Below are 22,485 nucleotides of genomic sequence, written 5' to 3'. Positions count from 1 at the left end.
TTCACTATACCCTATTGGGGACGTTTGATGTGAAACCAGGCTCGAATAGTTTTCTACTTTGGATAACGGTATTTTCCGATGTCAATTATTATGAGAAATATGTACCAAAAATTAAGAAAATACGAGCATTTAATAATAAAAAAAAATAAACGTGAAGATAAACTTGTGTAATTCGGTCCGAAATGTCTCTTGAAATAAGATACAAATATTGCGGTCCTGCCACGTGTTTTACTGTGCCTCACCGTCCTCTATTGTGACATGCATTTGGATATCTTCGTTTCTTCATGCCTTCCTTAAATTAACAATGATTTAAAAAATGATTTCTGTCAAAATTTAAGCTATGTACAAAGAAATATTATTTATTTATTGCTTAATTGACCGTTTTCTTATATTATTGATGGCTGCGTTTTGCAGAACTGAACGCTCAGTTACTTTATTGAGTTTTTACTTCAAGGTATTTCACAACTTTAAGGTATTTCCAGCATGGTTTTTGACAAACAGTCTTTAAGTTTTAGTTTGGAAAAACGTAGCCATTAAGTTGTAATTTTGGAAGCCATTAATAAACGAAGCTAATATCATTTCATAGTTCCTAAAACGAATTTATTATTAATGTTTTTTTCTTAAATAAAATTTTTTGATTAAAAAATTACCTTTGTTCTTAATAACCCGAGGTTAACTTGTTTGAAATATTTTTTTTGTAAATATCACTGCTCACCCGTGAGGGCGCAAATTAGAAAAAAATTTGGGTGACCATTTTCTCCAAAACTATAAAAGCAAGGGAGTTGAAAATTTACAGGTAGCTTCAACTAAAGGTTTTGTAAAACATTCTCGGAAAAAATAAAAAAAATTTTAGTAAACCAAATAAATAATGCAATTATTGACATTCAACACTTTTGTACAGGATATATGAACAATTAATTCATTTAATTCAGCACTAAACAAAATATATACAATTTATTTTTGTTTGTTAACATAAAATAACTAAAATATATAATTTATTAAATATTTGGCACTTAAATATCTTTAAAATCACTTTAAAAACTGTTTACTTATAGTTGCGGAAACGAAGCTGCACTGAAGTTCGAAAATTTGAACAGTAAGACGGATTTGAATGCGGTTTTCGGCATTCGATTTGTTAGAGCGCCAGGAAATTTATTAGAAATTTAAAAACAAGTGAATATTACGACATAATTTTACTCCGAGGAACCTTGTGCCCGATTCTATCGCGATATTTGTGTTCAGCGACCCCAAAAACCCGGGAGTAACGAGTTTGGAAACATTTAGGTCATCAATTTAGGTCACAAAATTACTTGATTCGTTTTGCTGTTTAAATTTTTCGAACTCTAATTGTTTTTAGTGTTTCGTTTCCGCGGCTATTCAGATCTGAGCTGTGTTCTTTTGTATGTGGCGTCAAATTGTCGAAATAACAAAAGTCACACAATACAAAATTAACAATTGCTTTCGCAGTAACTTTGTACACACAGCCTTTTTCTAAATTAGACTAGATATTTTTATCTCTTAAAAAATAACTTATTCTAATATTATTTCTATAAAATTTGAACTATTTTCATTAATTTTTAGAAAAACATATTAATTCGTTATAATAATAATGGGGGTTTAACCTCCGTTTTTATGGCATACGCCTTATCACAGAGACCACCCACATCATTATTTGTTAATCTTTATTTATTCAATTACAAACATTGACAATTACATTTTTGATGTGGATGGAGTCGGTTACTTCGTTCTTATCCAAGCGACGACAATGTGATCAATTCTGCATTCCCATTAATTACAAATTGTTCACACTACCGCTGCCTGGATTCGAACCCGCAACCTAAGTTTAAATAGTCCAACGTTCTAAGACTTACGCCTTAGGCCACTCGGCCATTTAGAGAATATTGTATATTTTGTCGAATTCATCGAATTTTTACGTACTGTCTACATATGCAGGGGACTAGAGCAAACGGATAAAAGGAGGAAAACGAGGCGAAATACATGTGTTAAGATTAAATGCGCAAGTTTCCAGTGACCCCAACCAGCGGCAAACCGAGAGGGGATGATAGATTAATTTGGTTAAATGTTTATGCGATTTTACTGTTAGATTTATAAAACTTTCGCTAAAAATTTTCAGATTTGCCTTCATATACACCAAAAACTCATGTTCCCCCCCCTTAGAATATAAGCTAAATACGCTCATGACTCCAAACATTTTGAAACCCAAATTATTTATACAATTTTTGCTAGAATTTTTATACACAGAAAAATATTCCTTCTACTATTTTTATCTTACGATCACGGTTCACGAGATATTTGATAAAACGAAGCTCGTGCACCGTCCCTCCTGCTTACTTGGGTTTACATTCGGGGAAAACACCTGAACATATTCCAACAACAACAAAAATTTCTGCAATGTTGGAAAAAAGTACCCGCTTATTGACCTAATATTTTCCGATTAACGTCAAGCAATATTTCTATTTGAATTTTTGTTCTGAACAATCTGCAAATTATCTAACAAGTCATGCATTAACGGATCTTTAGTATTATCCCTTGCCGTTACTTGTGGTATCCCAGAAGTCTGTTGATTCACCGAAATTGGTTGTGTTGTTGGTAATTCGAATTGATTACTATCGTTAGTGGTATCTTTGAGTAGCGCTTGTGTTATCTGTTGTGAAAGTATTTCCTCACGTCTACTTAGCGGTTTTTGATGCGGTAACGCATAACGTAAATTATCCCAAAAACGGCTATGGCCCCATTCAATGTACGTATTTAATTTTAAATAATCTTTTAATTCTGGATCAAGTTTCTTTTCATCCACTTCGGCTAATTTTATAACGATGACACGTGATCGACGTTCGTCTAATGCATTCTTGTGAGCAACACGAAATTCCTGTAGTGCTGTTAAAAAAAACGAATTACTAATCGATTTCAGAGTGGAGTTTTTAAAATTTAATTTTGCTTTATCACATCCAAATTTTATCCGATTTTGATAAATCAAGTATGTAATTCTACTAAATTTGGGTCATACTTTTCAAATTTGTGATCATAATTAATCTAGCTACAATAGGTTTCAAGAATTTGGAGGCCTGGTCACGGAATTAAGCACAACAGTGATGGCTAGCGAAAAATTGACATCACAGGTGAAAAGAATGACCCAAAATTAGTGGGTTTCAAAAAAAATTCCAATAAGATCGGACCAAATTTGCCTGAGTTATCAAAAAATTGAAATTTTTAACTTTATGACGTCATCAGAATCCAAAAAATTTAATTTTGCTCTATCACATCCAAATTTTATCCGATTTTGATAAATCAAGTATGTAATTCTACTAAATTTGGGTCATACTTTTCAAATTTGTGATCATAATTAAGCTAGCTCCAATAGGTTTCAAGAATTTGGAGGCCTGGTCACGGAATTAAGCACATCAGTGATGGCTAGGGAAAAATTGACATCACAGGTGAAAAGAATGACCCAAAATTAGTGGGTTTCAAAAAAAATTCCAATAAGATCGGACCAAATTTGCCTGAGTTATCAAAAAATTGAAATTTTTAACTTTATGACGTCATCAGAATCCAAAAAATTTAATTTTACTCTATCACATCCAAATTTTATCCGATTTTGATAAATCAAGTATGTAATTCTACTAAATTTGGGTCATACTTTTCAAATTTGTGATCAAAATTAACCTAGCTCTAATTGATATCAAGAATGTGGAGTCCTGGTCCCGGAATTAAGCAGGTAAGTGATAGCTAGCGAAATATTGATATGTTAAACTTAGATTCTTACCCCAAGAACTTTCCAATAAATGCGGTGACAACAAAACTAACACCCGTCTTGATTCCAAAATAGTTCGTGCAATTTGATCAGGTATCGTCCGTCCTGCTAACCAATCTCTCGAATGTACGCACAATTTAAATGGACTTTCACATTCTTCTAAATTTGGTATTAATTGTTGCGTCACAAAGTCTTCATCTTGATGCGCATGACACACAAACGCATCATATTTTTTATTCTTATCGTTATCATTTTCTTTTTCGTAAACCCACCATAATAGTACTTTATGCTTGTAACACCAAACTCGAATTGCAATCTCATATTTATAAAACACAACAATAAGTAGTGCCGTGGTAGCCGTTGCCGTTAAAATTGAAATGGCCATGGTAATCCAAAGTTTCTGCCTTGCGCATAAATCATTAATCGCTGTAAATGGTGTCGTATCACATAAAATTTGTGTGAGGTGTTTTTTTTCGAAAATGGTATAATTTTCCTGGATATAATTCTTTAGATTCGTCGTGAAGTCGTTGCATTCACACATCCATGGATTTTGATGCAACGTTAAATTTGTTAAATTTGGTAAATTTTGCAGTATCGTGATATTAATTTGCTCTAAACGATTGGAATGTAATTTGATAACACGTAGCTGATTTGGAAGCCATGTTATCTCAGATAATCGATTATTTTGGATGTACAATTCTCGAACATTTTGATAACCACTATGATTGGCGAAAGTTTCGTTGATATCAAAGCTACCCAAATTATTATTGTCAAGATATAATTTGATGTTTGGATAAAAATTATTTTGGGGTAATTTTGATGGGATTCTTGTTAAATTACTATTTGAACAGTTCACAATTGTTGAGTGATCAAATTTTGTAACATGACAGTTGCATTTTTGTGGGCAATTATCTTTAGATGAGATGGGACAAGAAAGATCTTTCACTTCTAATTCTCTTACATCATGATCTTGGAATTTTTTTGGTCCGGCACACTTTAAATCGCTGGCTATTAATTTAAACACGTTGTGTACCTGTAATAAAATTTTTAAAAATATTATTTGCTTCTATTTGGTGATCAAATTGGGATAATGGAAAGGGTAGCGGGTTCGATTCCCGCCGTTGCTTCTATCCGGAGACACACTGTCTATGTATTTAACACTTACCTCGGCTATTTTTTCATCTTTTTTGAAATATCGTACTAAATTATGAATCTTGCAGTTACAATTTATTGGATTATTCGATATTTCTATTTCATCAATATACAAGCTTTTACTTTCAATATCAGATTCAGAAAAGTCAATAACTTCGATTAAATTATTCGATAAATCGAGTTTAGTTGAATGCGATTGACGACCAAAAAATATATCTCGAAACTAAAACAAATAACATTATAGCGATAAATAAATCAAACGGCACCCGTTGAAAAATTAACAGTATTGCCTGAGACTTTGATAAAACAATTGCAATAATGGGTAATGTCCTTTGGTGTTGACATCCTGCAGAGGTGGTGACACCCTCAAAAGACTCAAGCTCTAGGGAATGTACAATTGCGCCGAAAGCCTTAAAAAGTTCAATAAAATTATATCTGTTTGCTTCAATTGAATGGCCTATGACTAAAAATGCATACTTTTATTTATTTGATTTTTTAATATCAATCGATTATAGGCAATACACATTACATAGTTGTATGAATTGTGTAGAGAAAGCATTTTAAAGTCGTGAAATATCGTACCTTGCAAGTCGAATAATTCAAAAATTAGTTTTTTTATAAAGAAAAATTTAATTTAATTCGATGTAAATTTTTAATTATTAATTAAAGTATTAATAATGACATTGGCATTGTGCATGGACTTTTTGGTTTTGTGGAGCAAAAAAGGAAGGAGATTTTTTCTCTAAACGATTAGTTTTCGAAATAGAAAATCTTAAAAAATAAAAATGTAATTATTTTTTTCTGCTCAACACATTTTCTATTTCCTGGTTTACACATTGTGGTCAATTCTTTATGAGTAATGTTTTTGATTAGAATTCTAATAAAAAAAATATTTTTATTGATAAGAAAATTTAATTTCCGATATACAGGAGCGTAGAAATCGTTCAAAATCTAATACGATTATACAAAAAGCAGTTTCTCGAACCCATTTCAGGTAATTTGTTAGAAAATATTTGTCTAAGAGGCAAATAAATTGGATTTTCGTTTTTTTTGGGTTCTTAATATATATCCCAAGAGTTAAAATTTGAAAAAAAAAAAAATTTTTTTTATTAATTAGTGAATCCAGAATTGTGAGTCGGGCAGAGGGCTTGCGGTTATTTCGCTACTGCGCAACCTACGATATTTGCGAAAAAAACAATCAAAAAAATATGTTTCAGGCAACTTGAAATTTGTTTAATATTTAATTTTTGGGCCTTCTTTAACTTCGTCCATATTTTGGCGTTTTTGGTCAAAATTTGGCCATAGCTAAAGATGAACCAAAACTTCAAAAGGATCATTTTTATAGACATTTTAGGGTAAATTCTAAGTGTTTTAAAATTACAAATGTATATTTTGACTTACCCCAACGGATTTAATTTGGTTGTAAGCTAAATTAAGTTTTGTTAATTTTGTCAATACGATTTTCCAAGTATGTAAAATCGACGTAATATTATTGTGTGACAGATCCAAAACTCTAAGGTCCCGTACATGGTTGAATGGATTCGAGTATTCAAATGACAATTGATTATATTCTAAAGCCAATGTTTCCAAATGCGTTAATCGTTTGAATACGTCACTTTTTAATGTTGTTAATGAATTATGTGTTATATATAAGATTTTTAAATTCTTTTGATTCACAAAAATATCGCTGAAAAAAAAATTATAATTGGGCCATACATTTCAAATTTGTGATCAAAATTAACCTAGCTCTAATTGGTTTCAAGAACGTGGAGTCTCGGTCCCGGAAATAAGCAAATAAGTGATAGCTAGCGTAAAATTGACATCACAGCTGAAAAGAATGACCCAAAATTTGTGGGTTTTAAAAAAAATTCCAATAAGATCCGATCAAATTTGCCTGTTTTATCAAAAAATTCGAATTTTTAACTTTATGACGTCATCAGAATCCAAAAAATTTAATTTTGCTCTATCACATCCAAATTTTATCCGATTTTGATAAATCAAGTATGTAATTCTACTAAATTTGGGTCATACTTTTCAAATTTGTGATCATAATTAAGCTAGCTCCAATAGGTTTCAAGAATTTGGAGGCCTGGTCACGGAATTAAGCACATCAGTGATGGCTAGGGAAAAATTGACATCACAGGTGAAAAGAATGACCCAAAATTAGTGGGTTTCAAAAAAAATTCCAATAAGATCGGACCAAATTTGCGTGTGTTATCAAAAAAATCGAATTTTTTAACTTTCTGACGTATTCAGAATCCAAAATAGTTTAATTTTGCTCTATCGCATCCAAATTTTATCCAATTTCTTCCTTTGCCACATTCTAGTTACGGACCTGAGGAATATATTAGGGAATCGACTTCATTACCTCTCTTCATATTGTTTATCATTAATTATTAACTCGATCCTTCGTATTCAGATCAGCGATAAACATGTGCGATTAAATAAAAATACTTACGAAATGGATGAAATTTGATTCCCACTTAAATCAAGACCTTCTAATTTACCCAACGATTTAAATAAATTTTCTGAAATATTTCTAATTCGATTACCACTTAAATTCAACTTCAATAAATTCTTTGCATCTCGAAATAATAAATCTGGTAAATATTCGATATGATTATTTTTCAGCGATATATTTAAAATATTTGATGAATTGAAAAATATATCTTCTGATACATTTTTAATTTTACTATTATTTAAAAAAATTGTTTTTAATTTTGTTAAATTCGAGAATAATTCATTCGATAGACTCCAAACGTTGTTATTATCAGTTAAATAAATTTCCGTTAAATTTTGATTATTTTGAAATATTTGACTTGGTAACGATACAAATCGATTAAGTCTTAAATATATTTTCTGTAAATTTCGTAATCGTTCGAATATCTTTGCAGGTAACGTTTGTAATTTATTATCATTTAAATTTAAAGTTTTTAAATTTTCTAGCGAATCGAATATCGATTCATTTAAAATTGATATGTTCATACTAAATAATTGAAGATTTATCAAATTATGGAGATTCTCGAATAAATTTTGGGGTAAATATTGGCCATTACTTGATGAAAATTCAATAACTTGAAGATGGGGTGTATTTTCGAAAAAATTTGTTGTAAATTTTATATGACCGTCATGTACAATTAATACCCGTAAATTTTTCAAATTTTTTAATAAGTCTGAATGGATGTATGTATCTGAAGTTACTTTGATTGTAAGTTCGGTTAAATTTTCCATCGATTCGAAGAAATCACCATTTATCAAGGTCACATTTGTAGCTTTAGTACTTTCATAAAAAATTTTGCTAACTGTAGAAACATTAAATATATTTAGAAAATTTGTAAATGTGAAATTCGCATTAACTGGACAATACACAATGTGTAATGTCGTCAAATTTTGAACTGAAAATTTGTTGATGGTTTTGAAGTCTTGATAATCGTTAATTTTATTATGTTCGTGGCAATCAAGTCGAAGCTTATTCGATTCTGTTGCGTCAATCTCATCGGCGGTTAATTTTATTGGTAGAAGTAAATTGTTCATAGTGTCCAATTGTCCACAAGTATAACTAAATTTTCCATATTCCACGTGTCCCTGTATACATACACCTGCCATGTTTTGAACAAAAAATGTGACCACGATTAAAAATATGGAAATTTGTTTGTACATTTTTTGTTGGTGTTTCCACGACTCAACATCGCATTCTGAAACAAATAAAAAACGTTTTATTTTAGAATTCGTTAACGCGTCTTGCCTAGGTGAGCTAACTGGAACAAACCGTCACGTAACAGTGTGAGATATGCTGTGTGTGTGTGTGTGTGTATGGGCAATCATCTGAATTCCATATCAAATTTTCTTTCTTAGAATCTATGATTTTGTGTGTTATTTCGATCTTTGAAATAATAAAATTTCCACAGTTATTTCAAACAAACAGCGGTAGATATGTTAGAGGTCAGATTGATAAAATTTAATTCGCAGCAAATCAAATGTATCCGCCGTTTAATTTTTTCTCTAACTCTGCTTATGATATACATATATCTTAATATCAATCAGGTTATCTTAATATATACAGAATGTTCTATAATTGATCGTGACAAAGCTTTTTAGAACGTTTCGATCTGATAACGTTTATGTTTATCATCCACTGAACATTTAACACTGCTTCTTCTTTGAATTTCGTAACATATTCTTAAAAAAAAAAAACAAGAATTAAAAAACAACACCCTTACATTAAAAAACACACGTATGCATGTAGTTATACATATCTGTATATGTATTTGCCTATACACACATAGGCATACATTATACAAATAAGTACATTTTCCAACTTTAATTTAGCTATCATTTGCCAAAATTTGAAAAAGTTTGACCGAAATACAGATTAGATCTAATTTGTGCGAGGTCATTCATAAAATTTTCCATTAAAATCCATTTATATATATTTATAATATAATATTAGAAGAGATTGATTTAAAATGATCTTCCTGACAAAAAAATTTATATTATCAAATGATAAGTAATTAAAATAAAATATTTTTTCAATTAACTGTCATAAAATAATTTAATTTAATTTATTCTTGACCCAAATGATAAATAAAATAACATTTATTCCCTTTTTTTTTAGTTTTCTTTACAAATGCATTAATAATTGAAAAATAATTTTTTTTTTTTGGAGGGTCAAAAGTTGCCAGAAAAAGCATGACGTCCTTTATGGACAACCCTTTCCTTCTGAATAAAAGGGGACTCGGATTTTACCGATAAAACAAATAACAAATTGAAACTTAATCGTATGGCAATAGTAAACAAATTTTTTTGCTCTTTGCCCTCTGTAAACTACAGCATAATCAAAATTAATTCAGTGATGATCAATCATTTTGAAGTTTTTAACAACAAAACAAAATTCTCAGCTATTCAAAAAATTATCAAAATGAATATTGTTGATTTTTCCGAATTTGATAGATATTTAAATCAAATGTATATGTAGGGCAGATAATCAACAAATTTTTTATGTCTTTATTTTCATTTATTTTGGTTCGATTGTTTGATAGCGTAGACAATGGAGGTACCTTCATAAATATGTTTATTTTACATTTGAATACATCTTGATTTAAGTTGTTGTTCTATATGGACATAGTTACGGAAGCCTGAAAGTCTCACTGTCAATTTATGAGAAAGCGGCGTTACACTAGCATACTTTTTAAATGTATTCGTTGTGTGCGTAGTCATGGTAGGGACAATAAATTCGATGCCAGCGCTTCCAGTGAAAAATTTTGGCGATAAAGGAGACTGTTATGACTAATTTGCAATTCTTTACATGTTAATGTTATAGAAAATGTCAAATTAAAATTATTGAAAAACACGAATTAATTAAACTTAATGCATTAAAAATTGTGAAAATAAGAAATCAAATTGCACAAATATTATTTTTCAAATGTAAATTATCATAATTATTTATTTAAATTTGTAAGACAATAATATTAAATTTTCAATGTAAGTCATAAATGCAATCCATACAATTATATATGCATTCATACAATTCTATAATTAAAGTAGTGTATCGTTACCATGGAAACGCCTACAATAAAACTCACGCACGGTGCGAATACTACCCACAAGTATAAAACCAACTTTTAATAACTGCACTTGTAACTTGTGGCATTATATACAAATAATTTGATGTTTGTTTAAAAATCGTCTCTTCAACTACTCATTGTAATTAACCACAGAAATGAGAAGACCTCGTATATCAAGTAATTTTGGTTTTAATTAATGATCACCATTTCAAATTGATGATGTTATATTTCCAAAAAAATTAGATGTTTTTCTTACATTTTTTATAGAATAAGAGTTATACATATATTAAAAAAATTGGCTATAATCATTTTTATATCTACTACACATTAATTATTAATTAAGGTGACTATACACGTTTAAAACAACAAACATGTCAAGTTTGCATGATTCAATTTTATGTAAAAGTAATAAGGCGAAAGTCTGTAGGATAATTTTACGCAAACATTTTAACTGTACATGTCACTTGTGAATTTATTGAATTTGAATCATGCCAATTTTGTACAAGCTTGGAATACACAAGTCAAACTGAACGTTCAATTAAAGACTTACAGACTTGTACAAAATCTGACTTGTTTTTTGTTCCTAATTTTTATACTAAACCCCCATCTGATAATTTTTGAGGGTGACATGTAAAAAAGATCGAAAAATTTCAGTTGGGAGTTTTATTACCTGAACCAAATAAATGTTGGTGTCAAAAACTTGAATCTCGATACCCAGGCAGTGAAAAAAGTGGTTCAGATGTACCGGCCACTCATTAATGATGGTGAATCAACCATTATAAATGAATATCGACTCTAGATGGTCAAATGAAAAACTGAATGTGAAAATACTTCCGCCATACCAGAGTCGGTAGCTCATCTCATCGAAGCAGGCGACCAAGGTTTGTACCCTATAATATAAAAATGTTCTTACAAATATTAACAACTCTTCGCGGGGTAAAATCTTGGTTGCCTGCCTCAATGGGACAGGAAAGTTAATTTGTTTCGAAAGTTTAGTTCTCCTCCTTGCGAAAAAAAAAACGAAAGCTTGAATTATTTAATGTAAAATGTATACTACCGTTTAATTTAATTTGTGGGCGAACAAACTAACATCTTACAGGTTTATTAGTTTGCTAGTGCCGCCTCACGGCTTTTCCCACGAGGAGAAATATACTGTACAAAATCTTGGCCAGAGCGCCATATATTTTGTAAACACCTCCTTTGTAGGAATGCACTAAATCGATCATGGGTGAGTTTATATTATGACTTGCATTTGGCCGATTTTCGGGTGGCTGCGCCGTGCCCATCATCTGTTTTGAGGGCTGAATCCGCGCCTGTCTAATGTAGGGTCAGTTACATATGGAATCACTCATAAAATTAATAGTCTATAATCATTTTGAACGACAAACCAATTTTCATTGTGGAAATATTTGTATTTATTTTTATAATCAGTCTCAAAGTGCGTTATGCATAAACATCCCGTAATATGGTACATTTACCTTACTTGCATAAAAAGATTGATCAAGTATGCATGTCAAATTTTATGAACGTGTATAGTCACCTTAATTAACTAACATATGCAGTCATTTAAGTAATTTAAATACCAAAAAAAAGCTATACCTACAAAAAAAAATAATTAAAGTGCAACAATCTCATACAACCTGTTTCTTATCATTCCAATTCGATGCTATTTATAATAAGTTTTCAAAATATTTTTGTAAAAATTCTACCTACACGTCTGTACCACGACCTTTTAACAAATTCATAGTTATACATAGAATATACCAATAGTTCGATTTAAATATCACGAGTATGACAGAGTATATGTATTTTGTCACACTCGTGATATTTATATGCCTAAGTGTAAATCGAACTAGTGGTATACTTGAAAATAAATAACAAACAAAAATATATTTATAATTTTCGAAATAATTTTCAACAGTGTCTACTAAATACTAAGCAAAACAAGTGAAAACAAACAATTAACTGAGTTAATGGACATAATAAATTACGTTCAAATACTAAATTTTCGGTGTATTATTAGGAGTTTTTCATATATTATTTTAGCTACACGTGCTTAAAAATAAGCATCTAGTCTATAGAATAATAAAACCACATAAATTAGAATAATAATTTTGCACACATTTGCGCAACATTCTAAATCATTTTTAACAAGTTAAAATTAAAACTAATCAAGTCTTATCAAAAACAACTTTTATTTATCACACACAACGCACTCGGAAGTAAGATAATGTTGTTTCTAGTATGAACGAAACGAGTTCAGAATGTAGTGTCAGTCACGTATGGAATCAGCCATTGATTTTTTTTTTTTGTAATTGAGTTTATTTATCCAAATTAAACAGATTTTATCAACAACAACAAAAAAATCATTCAGAATCGCAAAAACAAACATATGTGTTTATTTATGTGAAAGAATTTATTTGTTTACTAAATAAAATAACAAGGAACTGTTATTATGCATCTTTAATACCTACATGGTGTTTCAAAAGTATGGAAACTGCTGGATATCTCGTAGCGGAGAAAGAAATAAAAAATACCATATACGACGTAATTTTTGAACATTACTTCGAAGAACAAAAAATCGATGTTTCAAATAACCCCAATTTTTTATTACGGATTTGGAAAGAACAGAATATGTCCATGACCTTCAAGGTCATTCCAAAGTCAATGATCTTATTTCATAGCAAACTCTATAAGGCAAGAGGGACAATCTTGGCCAATAAAGGCAAAGAGATATTATGGCTAAATTAACTGAGAGTTTCCATACTTTTGGGACACCCTGTAAATGGTAGGATGTGTGGGTATTTGTATCTTCTTCCATAAACTTTGATAGTATGCACTATTTGTCAGAAAATCTTGTAAAAATTTTTTTTACACACACACAACTTTTTATACCATGTATATATGAAATATACCAAAGTATATTGAGTTTAGTTCCAAAGTAACGCTTAAAAATATTGATGCTATGAACAAAATTTTGGTATAGGTGTTTATAAAATCACCTAATTAGTCCATTTCTGGTTTCTGTCTGTCTGCCTGTCTGCCCGTCTGTCATCATGATAACTCAAAAACGAAAAGAGATATCAAGCTGAAATATAGCCGTACTTAGGACGGAAAAAGTGAGGTCGAGTTCGTAAATGAGCAACACAGGTCAATTGGATCTTGGGTCCGTAGGACCCATCTTGTATACCGTTAGAGATAGAACAAAAGTTTAAATGTAAAAAATGTTTCTTATAAAAAATAAACAACTTTTGTTTGTAACATTTTTTCGTAAACATCACTGTTTATCCGTGAGAGCGAAATTATGCCAAAATTGTATAGCATGTATTATATGAGAATATCAGTTATATATGTGTAACATGTATGCATGTGTAATGTAACAGAGTAATCAACACTGGCTATACATTATATTTCAACAGTTAACTCAGTCAATTGTTCTGTTTTCACTTCTTTTTTTTATACTGGCGTATAAAAATACATCGACTAAACCTTTTAATTAATACCTATAAATCATTTGTTCTGTTTCTTTTTTAGAATTTTTCGGGACACAAGTTGTTTCCAAAATAAATAAATATATTTGTCCGTTTTATCTTACTCTTGCAAAAAAAGCAGGTTTATCGAAATAAATTTTCAGAAAATGTCAATCGTTCAACATATACCTAGGTAATATTTTATATTTTATGACCAATAAATCAAGATCAAATAATTTAAATTTTGAAAATTAAATAAAAAAAATTAATTTAAATAAATTTAAATTTTTAAAATAATGTTAATGCTATAAAAATTATATAAATAAAAGATACTTTTATTGTAATAAAAAGTAAAAAATAATTTTTTTTTATGAGCCACTCATACATGAGTATTTTTAAAACTGGATTTGCTCAATTTAAAATATCAAGGATGATATTCGGAGCGTCTCAAGCTTTTACAATAGTCAAGAAAAGCATCTTTCTCCTTTATCCGCTATGTCACTCAAACCTTCTAAAGCGATAGTTTGGGAACACCTCACATTCCATAATTAAGTAATCAGACGCACATTTAAAAGATTTGAGCCAAGAGATAAAGCATTGAGTCATTTAGATATACAGGGTGATTATGATTCGATGGACATAGCTTAACAGCGTATTCTTTGAAGAATTTTTAAGTCCAAAGTTCTTTTATACGTCGAGTGTCTTTTTTAAGTTTATATATGCTTGAAACTCGATAAATAACTTTTATCGATGAAAATGCTTCAATTAAAAAATGTTGGGTGCACGTGCGTCAGTGCGGGAATATTAGCGGGAAGATTTCCGGATCGAAGCATTCCTAATAAACAAATATTCTTAAATGTCCATTGTCATTTGCCAGAAAAAGGTAATTTTCTTAAAGCAAATGCAGAACAAAATGTACAGCAAAATCTTTCCGAGGAAGAAGCTATTCTTAACATGGTCGAAAATAGTTCCTTTAGCAGTGTACGATGTCGTTACTTTATTAGTTAAATTCAATAGTGTCCATAACTCATTAACCATTTGGTTTTGGGCAAAAGGTTAAAAGAAACTTTTGACTTAAAATTGTACAAAGAATACGCTCTTAAGCCATGTCCATCGAGTCATGGAACACCCTGTACAAGCTTCCGAAAAAATACAGGACTTTAAAAACTATTCAAAAGTTTATAAAACCGATATGGGTATACTCCAGGCGATGTTTATAAAAGAGAACATAAATACCAATCTCGTCGAGTTTTATTAAGAATCCATTGTCAAATTTTTTTGCAAACCTAAATCGAGCCTTTTTTGGATCACAATGCGACCTTTGTCGAAAACCTCTCAATTTTTTTTCAATAATAAAACGCAACGCTGTTCTGTCAACTTGCGGGGTGAGATCACAAAGTATTCGCATTGTTTGTCCGAGGGAATGTTACGAAATTATGTATACTCAATGTCACAAAAAATGCTCGTTTTAAAACATTCTAAGTGTTACTATTATAACATAACATATGATGCGTACGCTTAGAATGGTTTTAACTGTGGCACTTTTTCTGACAGTGAGTGTAGGTACATACAAAAATGACTCATAATTTTTGAAGCAAAATTTTTACAAATACTTACATTTGATGAATTTTATAAGTCCTTAAATTATCTTCAATACTTTTTCACACATTTTACAAAATATCTAAGTTTTATTCACATCAAACAATCACTGAAACACACTGTTATCTGTTCGATTTCAAGGTATTAATAAACCGAACTTAATAACACAATTATTTAAATTTTCACATAATTATACAATAAGCAAAATCGTATTGCCGCAAAACGCACTTTTTGTTATTGTTTTAAAAATTTTTTAAAAATTTCTTCCAAATACAAAATTAAATTGATAACTGATATCGAAATTAACATATTTCTAGTTTAGAAATTATTTGTTTTTTTACGAAATTTTTTTCCCTCATTAATTTCGAAATAGAACAATATTTGCAAAGCTTGTGTTCACATGTGTGTAGTATAAACACTTTATTGACAAAAAATGAAATTTAATATTTGATATTGCACTGTTAATAATTATTAACCCCCACTTTTGCTTACAAATAACATAATTTATTATTATTAGCGATTAGTGCAAGCACTGGCAGATTCACTTGTGATGATATACAAAATGAGTCCACTTTAATCAACCACATCCAAAACCAGTGAAATCAAATTGACTGAGGCTATTTTGTTTTTGAACATTTTCCCAAGTTTGTAACGCTTAAAAATATTGATACTATGAAACAAATTTTGGAATAGGTGTTCATAAAATCACCTAATTAGTTCATTTCAAGTTGACTGACTGTCTGTCTGTCTGTCATCACGATTACTCAAAAACGAAAAGAGATATCAAGCTGAAATTTTTATAGCGCGCTTAGGAAGTAAAAAGTGAGGTCAAGTTCGTAAATGAGGAACATAAGTCAATTGGGTCGTAGGACACATCTTGAAAACCGTTAGAGATAGAATACAAGTTTAAATATAAAAAATGTTCCTTATAAAAAAATAAACAACTTTTGTTTGAAACATTTTTTCGTAAACATCACTAGTTAACCGTGAGAGCGCAAATTATACGCAAATTGTATAATAGGTATTATATGGGAATTGTTAAAATTTTAAGTTAATGGTGTTTTGTTCTGTAGTGACTCAACAACCTTAATATCATTTTTAAAATTTGCTGATATATTTATTAATGATAACATGATCTTAATTTTAAAATTTTCTGTATGGACATGTTTAAAATTCTGGCAATTTGTGCATTTTTAAAAATTGTTAAAAAAAAAAACTCTGGGTCTTTGACCTTTACTGGCCTAATCGTACACCTTATTTTTGTGGGTCTCACGGTATCCATAATAATACTTCACATACGCTTTTTTTTGCTTATTCAAGTAAAAATATACATAATTTAATAATAAATATAGTACGGATCAGAATTTTCAAAAAAAAAAAAAAACCATCCGGCTTTTCAACGCTTTTCAAAAATACTAGTTTTTAATCAAAAATAGATACTTTGAAGTGTATAGCACTAAAAATATGAAAAAGTGAGGCTTGCTGAAGTCAAATCACCATTTCTCGACTTGTATAAATCGCAAGATCCGTTTAAGGCTCTAATTGTAGCTGTTAATAATATCTTTTTATCGCAAAATAGTATAATTTTTCGAAAATTCAAAAATATATGCTTCGAAAAAGCCATACGCGGTCGGTAAAGAAGCATCCTATCTGCTTAATAGATAGCACAACTTTCTTTTGCTTGCAAAACGTAGTTTCACACTCCCCTAAGAGTTGGGGTTCAAATACCACAAAAGCAGTTTTACATCGCGTTTTACGAGTTTAGTTGTCCTTTTTTTGTAAGATTTTACCGGCGTATGATCATTATCAGGATGTTACATTATAATTTATTGCTTGCACGGTCCAAGCACTGTAAAAATTTAAATATTTTGAATGTTTAAGTATGTATAAGCAGTGCCGTAGCTAGCTGTTAGAGAAGTAGCATATGTTTGATTTGATAATAATAAATTAAAATATGTTTTTGAAACAAACCGAAAAACATTGTCCATATTATTTCCACCACCGATACGGCTGTAGCTAACGCCTCTATGGGTAGTGTAACATTAAAAATGCAAATGATAATTATGTAAATATTAAATTTAATCCAAAAAAAATTATCAAATGACAAATTTTAGTATTTTTAATACTTTCATTTCGTTGGTATTAACTGAAAAAAATCTTTTTTTAATTGTAATAACATTGGTCGTAATATTGGCAAAAACCGGTCTTTTATTAACGTGCAGTTACTCCAGGCGTCAGCAAGGTCATAGAGGATTTCAAAGGATTTCATTTCAATTATGATTGTTTTGGCACTCAGTAATAAGTTGGACAAAGGCACAATATATTTGTTATTCATTTTATCATATTAGTTTTTTAACAAACTGTCCGAAATAACAGGTAATCACTGTTTAAACTGTTTAAAATGAAAAGGTCTATTAACCAGAAATTCAGATCATTTCATTTTTTTTTTCATTTCAAAGAATCGAAAACCATCAAAATCTATTCATGGCCTTGATAGCGGCTGAAGTAACTGCACGTTAAAAAAAAGAGTCTGCAAAACCGGCTTTTAAAAGTATTGCAAAAGTTGAACAAAGACTTGATGTAAAAAAAACTCTTGGTATTCCGTAACAAAAATAATTTTAATTTTAAATTATTTATAGCAGCTTCACCTATAGAAATAGGTGAAAATTATTATTTTCACCTACAGTGTAGTCAACAAGTTCAAATTGGTGAAATATCGAAATACTGGTCGTCAAAAGAGTTTAAAAAAATTTTAATACTTTGCTATTTAAATTAATTTTGTAGCGACGGCGGGAATCGAACCCGCTACCCTAAGTATACCGCGGACGGAATTGGTTACGCCTTAACCAACTGAGCTAATAGGACGACTAATTTAGTTATAAGGCGGCGAAAATTGTTTGATTTGTTAGAAACTGTACTCAAACGTTGTATTTAGAAAACTATTAATCGAATTGAAACCAGGTACTGGATTATAATAAAACAAATGATTAGTCAATAGGTATCAAGATATATTTCATAATAATTATTTCAGATTAAGGATAAGTAATTTACATTCTTTTGATAAATTGAAAATAACATGGATATTATAGAAGCCGCCCATTTTAAACGCCAGACAGTTGTTTTATCCAAGGTCTGAAAGTTGCAATACGTGTATATATACCGGGTGTTTCAACAGAGCAAGGTTCATTTCCATGAAAATATACACTTCCTGATGCTATACCAAAAACTTTCCCATTAATTATTAATGGACTTCCAGAATCATCCTAAAATTATTTTTTTATTTACTTGATAAAAAAGAATCACAGATGTCGTGAGTCACCCGGTAGGAACTATGTTCCTTTTATTATAAATTATGTATTATTGAATAACAAGCATAAGGAACGAATCAGATATTCAAAATAATTAAAGAAATTTACAGTCTTACATACGGACAGCCTTACATGGGTTGCGTTGGGTTGGACCTGGACCTGGACCCCTATGATTTTCGGTCCAGGACCTCTCAAATGTTTAATCCGACCCTACATAATATTTAAATTTTTAATTTCTTATCAATCAATTTAGATCACATAATTTCCTGACACAGTAACGAATCGAATGGCTGAAAACTTCATTCAAATCCGTCTTAATGTTCAAATTTTTCGAACTCTGACTGTTTTTAGTGTTTTATCTCCGCGACTATGTGCAACAAGCTGTGGTGCTATCACTTACCTTGCATTGTTCTGGCGCTTTATCTGCACTTGCACATATATGATCAGGTTTTGAAAGTAATGGATTTAACCAATGGCCTTTGAATTTTTTTTCACAATCTTTCAAATCAATAATATTAAGATTTGATTCTAGTAATTTTGTTGATTGAATACCCTCCTAAAATGTTTAATTATAGTTATAGCAGAGATGTATGTACATAAAACTTGAAGGTTAAGCAAAAGAGCAAAAGTAGTAATGGCACAAAACTTAATTTCTTATGGCTAATAGCTCGTTTTGTAGCTAACTAACAAAAAATAACTTAAACAAAAGTTGCCGAGTTTAATAGGGGACATCATGTTCTGGCATAAGCTTGGACCTAGTTCTTCGAGTTTCTATAATAGTTAATTTAGATCCTAAAAGGTAAGAGATAGTAATTTTCATGGTCACTACTTAAACAACAATTTGTTCGAAGAGTATATAAATTTGAACTATATAAACTTACTTCCGTCGATATAAATCCAAACAAACTTGCATCCCCATTTTCTGGAGTTGGCTCCATTGGATTCGCTAATTTTGCGAATTCCTTAATATTTGCTGGTCCAGCCAACTGTAAAACATAATTTTAATAATACATAGTGCAGGACCGTGCATAGGAATCATCCAGGGGGAAGGTGGGTGGTTCAAACTTTTGTTAATTATGTTAGGTCACAGGCCCGTGACTTTCGTCAGTTTAATATAAGTCGTACTCAGTAAATTAAAAAAAAAAAACTTGTGATATATTGTGAAATTAGTTAAAATTAATTTTCACTATCAAATATTTGACGCATGTTCAGAACGCGTAAGCAAATCATCACAAGATTAAAGATTGCCGAACGGTTGACACGAGTGCTGGCGGGCTGATAAAAATCACTGCCGATCGCTCAGTTTGACAAGACGCAATGTTTCTACTGTTTTTAAGTTATTTCTTACCCGTAATAAAGCAATGTCATTCAATAATACGTTCTGTTTTCTTTTATTCGAATATTTTTTATAGTTTCGATATTGGAATTGTTGAATAATAAATTCAATATTTTCAGACGCTAAATCGATATTTTCTCCACCAGAAATATCTTCCACTCCATATTGAATTGTCTGCAGGGGATAATTTGATCTAAAATTAATAGTATTGGGTGATCAAAAAATAATTATACAATGTATCACATTTAAGATGAAGACCCTCATATTTTCGTTATTCATGGGGATATCGATCTGATGATCGTCACATTTTTTAAGATACTAAGTCGAAATCAGAACTTTATACACTCAGCCTACTCGATGATGAGTTAAAAACTGAAAAAAAGCACAAAATTCTTAAAACTTACTTATCCAAACAGTGAGCTGCAGTTAATACCCAAAATTTAGAAATTAGAATTCCATTACAAGTATGATTTTGATATACATCTCGGATAGATACCTAAAATTTTGATTATGTAAATATTTTTATGCTGTCTGGGCGCTCTGTCAAGACTATATCCATGTCCCGGGAAGTAAGAACGTAAGTCTTTCAATTTCTTACTACAAGCAAGTTTTTGTAAAATTTAATTTTTTACCTTTAAATATCGAAAAATACTTTAAATGAAAAATTTTGAAAATGGGGCCCACTTAGGGGAGTGTAAAACTACGTTTTGCAAGCAAAAAGAAAGTTGTGTTGACTGCGAAATAGGTGAAAACTGGAAAAATTCCACACATTTGGAGCACAACTTTTTTTTCTTGGAATACGTATAGTTTCTCACTTCCGTAAGAGGATCAAATAATAAACCAAAAAAGCAGCTTTACATCGCGTTTTACGATTTTAACGTAGAATTTGACTGGAGTATACTCTGATAATAATTATCTATGCTAGTTTGTTGTTATGCCTACACAACTCTTGGGTAAAATTGGTTATAGTCCCAAAAAGCAACCTGTATACAAAAAAAATACGTTACTATATATGGAACTTCTTCCAAAGATCCTGGATTTCTATTAAATATTGGTTCGTGGTTTGGATCATGTTCATTTGAACCTTGAGGAGGAATCGATGTAGTGATCTCGTCAGATGACGGCTCATCATATTCCTCGAATGACGATTTCCTATCTTCTTCATATGACGATTTTCTATCTTCCTCATATGACGGCCAATATTCCTCAGATAACGATTCCTTATCTTTCATAGATAATCTTCTCAAATCCCCAACAAATGGCGTTCTAGAATCTTCCTTGGAAAGATTTTCCCAATTTTTCGCTGATGAAGGTTTCCAAAATTCTTCAACATCATTCGCTTCCTGCGATGTGACAACCGCTATAATACAATTGAACGAATAAATTTTCAAGTTGAATAGTTATATCAAGAAGTATTCTTCTTGTTAAATAGTGGCATGACTTGTAAAATCGTATTTATTCCAGGAAGTACTTTCCTGGCAAAAAAATGATGGACTGGTTATAAAGTTGTGTTTAATCCAGAAAGTACTCTCCTAGTGACGTAATGCTCTCTTCACTAATTAGAGGATTGGTTGTGAAGTTGTTTTATGCCAGAGAGACTACTCTCTTGGTTAAACGAGAAACTACACTTGCCATTAGAACAATCACCGGATTTAAAAAAAAAAAAGGAAGATATTTGCGAAATTTCGTAGAGCAGTATCTCCGAATAAAATGGACTAATTGACATCATCTACAACTCAGTCGAAAGATTGTATTTTTTGGCTTTGGTAATGCAAAACTGAAAATATTAATTTTATCACCAACTACCGCTTTTTTGCCGAAAGACCCGGAATAATCAATAAGCAGAGTAGGCAACTGTCTAGAGGCCAACATGATAAGCTAAAATTTATTTATAATAAGACGCACAAATTTTTAGGGATGACATTATTCACACGTTTATGATATGCATCATAAATTGATATTTACATATCCGTAATTAGTCAATTACACTCATAAACACTTGGAATTTATATTGCTTAATTAAATTAAATGTTAATTAAAAATATATTAAAACTTACCAAGAATGAAAACCACAAACGATATTAAATATATATGAAGCAACATTTTGAACAAATAATAAATTGAACTTAAAAATCATTTCAGACACATTTATATACTGAAAAATTTGAATACAAAGATATTCAACGATCAATAATCAATTATCCTAGATATTGTAGGCGTAGGTATGCAGAAAATTTGAAGAAAATTAGTGTAACGAATGTAAATGAAAAAGATTGTATAGATT

General features: G+C 30.4%; 2 protein-coding genes across 2 annotated transcripts; both read right to left on the bottom strand.

Moving 5' to 3' along the window:
* Positions 1 to 1,739: 1,739 nt before the first annotated feature.
* LOC123291382 (protein toll-like) lies at positions 1,740 to 15,705 on the bottom strand. The gene is made up of 7 exons (XM_044871652.1): positions 15,576 to 15,705; positions 7,912 to 8,619; positions 7,383 to 7,551; positions 6,326 to 6,611; positions 4,938 to 5,147; positions 3,785 to 4,805; positions 1,740 to 2,898 (listed from the first exon to the last, which is right to left on the bottom strand). The coding sequence occupies exons 2-7, from the start codon at positions 8,582 to 8,584 to the stop codon at positions 2,462 to 2,464; spliced, it is 2,796 nt and encodes a 931-aa protein (XP_044727587.1). The 5' UTR covers positions 8,585 to 8,619; positions 15,576 to 15,705; the 3' UTR covers positions 1,740 to 2,461.
* Positions 15,706 to 18,646: 2,941 nt separating this feature from the next.
* On the bottom strand, positions 18,647 to 22,334 carry LOC123293688 (trypsin iota-like). Its single transcript, XM_044874576.1, has 7 exons — positions 22,259 to 22,334; positions 21,209 to 21,561; positions 20,606 to 20,697; positions 20,214 to 20,394; positions 19,747 to 19,851; positions 19,266 to 19,421; positions 18,647 to 18,820 (listed from the first exon to the last, which is right to left on the bottom strand). The coding sequence occupies exons 1-7, from the start codon at positions 22,302 to 22,304 to the stop codon at positions 18,659 to 18,661; spliced, it is 1,095 nt and encodes a 364-aa protein (XP_044730511.1). The 5' UTR covers positions 22,305 to 22,334; the 3' UTR covers positions 18,647 to 18,658.
* Between the last annotated feature and the right edge of the window lie 151 nt (positions 22,335 to 22,485).

This window comes from Chrysoperla carnea, chromosome 2 (assembly GCF_905475395.1).
Source record: "Chrysoperla carnea chromosome 2, inChrCarn1.1, whole genome shotgun sequence".
Lineage (NCBI taxonomy): Eukaryota > Metazoa > Arthropoda > Insecta > Neuroptera > Chrysopidae > Chrysoperla > Chrysoperla carnea.
The sequence above is the reverse complement of the archived record's forward strand: the minus strand, read 5'-3'. Positions and strand labels throughout refer to the sequence as shown.